Source organism: Microtus ochrogaster, assembly GCF_000317375.1.
Source record: "Microtus ochrogaster isolate Prairie Vole_2 chromosome 14 unlocalized genomic scaffold, MicOch1.0 chr14_random_1, whole genome shotgun sequence".
In the NCBI taxonomy this organism is placed as follows: Eukaryota; Metazoa; Chordata; class Mammalia; order Rodentia; family Cricetidae; genus Microtus; species Microtus ochrogaster.
This window is the reverse complement of record NW_004949096.1, coordinates 26,922,954-26,928,953: the sequence shown is the minus strand read 5'-3', so window position 1 is coordinate 26,928,953 and position 6,000 is coordinate 26,922,954. Positions and strand designations below refer to the sequence as shown.

Here is a 6,000-nt window from a genome sequence, read left to right as displayed (position 1 = left end):
CTTTATGCTTCTTCTTATGCAAACGAGAGCGCACTAAGGTTTGCAGAGAAAAGGACACAAAGTTCCAAAATCATATGATAGACTACAGGAGTCCAGACGCCTTTGGTTTGAGCTCTGCCCACGCCAGAGATGGTGCTACACAGTCCCTTTAGTCCAGGCCATGCTACTGTCCTTCATCTGACAGGTCTGAAGGGCTTTAGAATACTCAGCACCATACTTGAGTCACAGAACATGGCGATATTAAGCTGGCACTGACCTGTAAGCTTCACTCCTATTGGCTAACTTTAAATGTACTAGTAGGAGCTGTGCACACTACAAGAGGGTGAAGTAATCGTTGGTCTTGCCCACTGTGAACTTGTGAGCTAGAATAAGGTCAGCCCTGACAAGATAGGCCTACTGGTGTAACAGTGGCATGAACATCATTGAAGTAACTAACTACTTTGACTAGATTTATGTACACTTCACAAGATGAAACCTATACCTGGTACCATTGTTGGGCCAAGAACCTGTGGTTAGACAGGTCCTAGGCCCTGGAAGAGAACTTACTACTATGATTTAGCTAAATGGACATTGTATCAAATCAATTCCTACTGGTGTTTCTATACCTAGATTAGTGCATCTCTCAACCCTCATCAGAGAGGCTTCTATTTGCAATAGATGGTGATTATCACAGAGGCCCACAACTGGCCAAGGCATTAGAGACTATGGAGTGCTCAGCCCTAAATGGACATCTGTTATCACATTCTCCTCTTCCTAAGGCTCAGTGACCATTATAGAAGAGAATATGGAAAGACTTTAAAAGTCAGAGTGAGTGAATGTATACAAGAAAACAGTATTCTCTGGATACAACAAGGCAGCTGGACAAATGAACTCACAGTGATTGTGACAGCATGCACAAACCCCATGCACACTCAAGTTAGACTAAATGCCAGCATGGAAAGGGATGGTGACATGCTGTTCCACCCCTAGCTGAGATACTACTGGCAACTGTTAGCTGCTAGGAGAGGAAGGTCAGTTTTCTTTAAGGGTTTAACCTTGGTACGTAGGCCATGCTACAGTGGAGCAGTACAGAGCCAAGAATATATAAGCAGCACAAACTGGATATGACATAAAGTTGAGTGGGGAGGAAATGGAGGTTGAATTTGGGAGGGGGTGGGGGGCTGATAAAACACAGTGTGTGTAGGGAGCCGGACAGGATCGCCATTACAAGATGGCGCCGACATCCTGTCTTGTTGGAAATAAACAACTCCATATTTGGCTATACCTTTGGGAGCTGCGTGTCCCCCACTTCCCACATGCGCGGTGGATAAGGGTCCTTGGGCCTATCCCAATGCAGTCTGGTGTCAGCTGATGGTGGCAGCCAACCACAGGGCGACCCGTGTGCCAATTCCCTATATAAGCAGCTGCCTTAGTGCTCTGGGGGCCCCTCGCTTCCTGTCCCTCGTTTCCTGCCCTCTTGCTTCCTGCCCCTCGTTTTCTGCTCTCCTTCAACCAAGGGCACTCCATTAAAGCATGATCTGAGAAGAATCCTTGTATAGTGGTTGTTCTTTCTCGCTGGTCGAGAAGTCCGCCGCAAGTGTGTAATGATCTGTTGTGTCCCTTTAAGAGACAAGCCATGCCTAATCCTCCCCTGCAGTCCACCAAGGCAAGTTGATCTTCAGCTTCCAGTCTGAGTCCTTCCCTTTTTTGTCTCTCTCCAAGAGAGGTAGCTGCTGCTGTGGCTCCCCCGACCCCACCATTTCTTTTTCCTGTCTCTCTCTTTCTGTTCTTCTCCCCTTTTCCCTCCATAACCCATTAAATAAATATCTAACCTCACTCTGCATACTGTGCCTATTCATGTCTCTGTTTCTCGCCCGCCACGTGGCTCCCTACCTTGGACCAGCCTTCAGAGACCTGAAGCGTGGTCTCGTGGTATGCCCATCTGCCTATCTCTCCTCATGGAACTGGCTGCCCCATTGAAGTCTCTCACCCACCACGTGGCTCCCTGCCTGGGACTCACTGCCCCTCATGGCCCACTGCAGCCACTTGGGGAACTTTACCATCCCTGCCTGGAACTGGCTGCTCTTGAAACCACTGCCCACTGCCACTTCAGGGACCTGCGGCGTGTTCTCATGGCCTTGTGGCCTGCTGCCATTTCAGGGATCTGTGGCATGGTCTCATGACCTGCGGCCTGCCGCCATTTAAGGGACCTGCGACATGGTCTTGGGACCCAATGTCCACTGCAACCCCTCGGGGACCTGCAGCATTTTACTTTTACCATAACACTGTGAAATTCTCAAAGAAAAAAAAATTGACTACCACATTTACAACTATCAACAGTGTTAGGGCTCGGGATGTAGTTTAATGGTAGAATACTTGCCTAGTATGGTTTCATGCCCAGCACTGCAACAAATAAGTGAACACATGAATAAATAAACACATACATAAAAAAAGTGTTAAGAGGATAATTAGGGCTAAAGGAAAAATGGAGATGATTTTAAAAGTCAAAGTGTCAATAATATAGTAAGTATGGCATGTGCCAGCCAGGAGAAGCTGACATTGAGAACAATGACAGAGACTAGACAGTACATCACCAATGAACAGAATTTAAAATAAGGAAGAAACAGGAAAAAGCCAAGGAGCAATGCCTACTGTTTACTTGGGATGCATGAAAAACTGGGCTAGAAGAACCCAGGAGCCACTCTGCTCCCAAGACAGCAGCTTTTGAACTCCCGCAGACAGTACCTCCATGAGGCCAGAGGTCTCTGCAGACAGTGACCTTGGTCTAGAGTCTGTTCTGATTACAGGCGGCTCGAAGTTTGGGGAAACACACTTAGGTCAGTAGCTTTGCTAAGGAGCTGAGGCAGCAATGAGCCTAAGAAGAAGGTGGTTTTAAACAAAATAGCCAAATACTAACAATTGGGTCTCACAAAGCTTAATACAATTCAATTTTAGGGGCTAAATAAGGAATGTAAATTCTTTTTTTTTTGGTTTTTCGAGACAGGGTTTCCCTGTGGCTTTGGAGCCTGTCCTGGAACTAGCTTTGTAGACCAGTCTGGTCTCGAACTCACAGAGATCAGCCTGCCTCTGCCTCCCGAGTGCTGGGATTAAAGGCGTGCGCCACCACCGCCTGGCCGGAATGTAAATTCTTAATAATTGAAAAAAAAATGAGGGCCAGTAAGATGTCTCAGTGGGTAAAGGCATTTGCCACCATGCCTGACAATTTGAATTCAATCGTGAATCTACAAAGTAGAAAGAGGTTGTCCTTTGACCTCATGTGCAGGCACACACACAAAGCAAGAGCCAGTGAGATGTCTCACAAGCCTGATGACCTGAGTTCAATCTCCAGAAACCAGTCAGGTGGAAGGAAAGTTCACTCCAGAAGTCTAAAAACGTTTTTTTTTTTTTTTATGTTTAAAATGAAAAACTAAAAGTGAAAAAAAAATTAAATAGGGTTCAAGTGGCATGAAACTAAGTGGTTGCAGAAGAACTGCTTTGGCGGGGGTTCAGGTCCCAAAGAGGATGTGTGAAGTTGGAAGTTGGAGGGGGAAGTGGAGGAGGAGATGGACAAGATCTAAGGCTGGAAAGGGACAGCTGCCAGCAGTTTAATTGAAAATAAGAATACACCTTTTATACGCTATAGTTGCACGTAGGATTAAACTGAAAAAGGGGGCCTTGAGAACAGGGGTTGAGGACTGACCTTGACAACAGGCACCAGTAAAGAAGGGCCAGAAGTTCCTCTTGCTGGAGATAAGAATGATGACTTCAGCAAGCTGGAACTTTCCTCAAGCCCCTGAGGGAAGGGAGACCTTTATCCAAATATCTGACCTTGGTCTTTCTCTTTCCCTTTACAACAGTACCATTCTGATTTCTCTAAATTTATTAACTGAACTCTTGCCTTCAATGCCCTCAGGCTCTGGATCTGAATGGTAGGCATTTCATCCTTGGGGTCAGTTGTGTTCGGTAAAACCTCCAACTTCCCTGTTCTTGGTGTGATTAGGAGGACACACTAGGATTCTTGTGTCTGAGGTGGTAGGGATTTTTTTTCCCCAAAGAATTATTTTGTTTAGAGAGGCTACCACTAATGGTCTGTCCTGTCTCTTTAAGAAACAGGCCCCGATCACTCCCTCTCCCATCCACTGAGGCAAGCAGATCTTCCTTCAGCTTCCAGACTGAGCGCCTTCCTCTCCTGAGGCAGCTTCTGCTTCTCTTCCTTCTCCCCACTTCTCCTCTTCCTCCCTTGTGTTTCTTTCTCTCTGCCTCTCTCTCTCTCTCTCTCTCTGGGAAAGGCATTAATATTGAGAATCATTAAAAATGAAAGTAAAAAGGTGCTGGAGAAGTGTGGTCTGCAGTGCTGAAAGCTGGAACTTTGTCAAGCAGCAATGGTCACCATGCAGTTCATGCCAAGTGGCAATGTGTCAAGTATCAGTGTCAGCATTGCACTGCTGTCCAAGACCTGCCACCAACAAGGTCAAGAATGTTCCTGTTACAGTTTGGAACTGGAATGCACTAGAAGGCTCACGTGCTAAGAGTGTCCCCATGCTACAAGGCATTAGTAGTAGTGTCTCTCAGGCAGGGCCGAGTGGTTGGGAGGCGAGCAGGTTTGCTGTGTGATGTGCTGACTCACTGAGACCTAAATGAAATGGGGCATGGGACTGGTGAAGGACAGAACTGACTTCCACATGTGCCCCATGGCACACACACACAACACAAGCATAGCCCTACATACATTCACAATAATGTTAAATAAAACTTTAATCAAAAGTGAGCTGAAGAACCTATAATAACCTCTCCACTCATGGCTTCTGCATTCAAATTCCTTCTGGCTTTCAGGGGGCTGCAGCACATGGTCATAGAAGATCTTTAAGTAGGAAAGGACATGGAGAAAGTAATGTTCTTTCTGTGATCTCTAGTGACAGAGAATCCAGGAGGCCACCTCATAGTATGGGGCTCCCTCCTTTTGGAATGGGTATTCTATACTGTGCCCACTTTGGAAAATCCTACACATCTTTGTCTGTGTTTGTATCTAATTACAGCTGGTCACATAGCTCAGTTGATGGAGTACTTGCCCAGCATGCACAAGGCCCCAGGCTCAACCCCCAAGATCTAGTAACCAGGCCTGCTCTAATCCCAACATTTAAAGATAGAGGTACTAGGACTGAAGTTCAAGGTCATCCTTGGCTATTTAGCAAGTTTGAGTGAGGTTAGCCTGTCTCCCCCCCATCCACCACCACAAAAAAATTACACAGCATGAAATATGGAATTTGAGTGGATAGTGATGATTCAGACAGATAAAATCTTTAAATCATTAAAAGTCAAATAAAATAGTTCTGAAGGTGAGATTGTGAAGTGTACGGGCTGTTCTAAGGGGTGCAGGTTGTGTAACTGGCTCCATTAGGTACTCAGAGTCAAGCAGGAGGCTGAAGCAAGAGGCTCACAAACTTGAGGTCAACCTGGGCTAACAGTAAGATTTGCTTCAAAATAAAATGAAAGAGGGTTGGGGGTGAGGTTTAGTGGTAGAGCACTTAGCCACAAAAACAAATACATGAAGTTACTTAGAAAGTGTTAAATAAGAACTTGGTTTCATGTAGCTAGCTAACAGATTGCGATAAAGTGCTAACCACCGTATTAATATTTCTTCTGAACACTGTGGCCATGCTCATTACAGGTCATTGTTCTCCTTCCACATCTTTCAGCCCCTCCCACGAGAAGATGGAGGGACTTACCTAGATCTCCCTGAGGAGTTTGCCCAAGGTTTACCATTTCCTACAAAGTTGGGAGAGCCTCCGTGGAGAACAGCAGCTGCTCTGTGTCCGGCTGGGTCCCTCTTAGAGGCATGATCCTGGTTTGGCAAACTAGTAATTTCCAAACGTTCCTAGAAAAGGGAGAGGAAGTTCCGCATTAGCTGTCAGTGCAAGCCGATGACAAGCACGGCTTGGAGTCACCCTAGTCCAGAAGAAACATTTTATTTGATGGGGATGTTTCAGTTTCATTTTTGTTGCTGTGCTAAGAAGCGCCTGA

At 46.0% G+C, this 6,000-nt stretch overlaps 1 protein-coding gene across 9 annotated transcripts in view; it reads right to left on the bottom strand.

Moving 5' to 3' along the window:
• Eif2ak4 (eukaryotic translation initiation factor 2 alpha kinase 4) overlaps nt 1–6,000 on the bottom strand; it is a 91,671-nt gene that overhangs the window by 63,947 nt on the left and 21,724 nt on the right. For 8 of the 9 annotated variants that reach the window (XR_003378446.1, XR_003378445.1, XR_003378444.1 and 5 more), the window contains one exon: nt 5,706–5,854. Coding sequence is in view for 6 of the 9 variants with exons in the window: in XM_026787876.1 (XP_026643677.1) it covers nt 5,706–5,854 (149 nt within the window). In the remaining 3 variants the exon portion in view is untranslated. Of the gene's footprint in view, nt 1–5,705; nt 5,855–6,000 lie in introns of those variants that run through there. The other variant, XM_026787878.1, reaches the window with a different exon arrangement.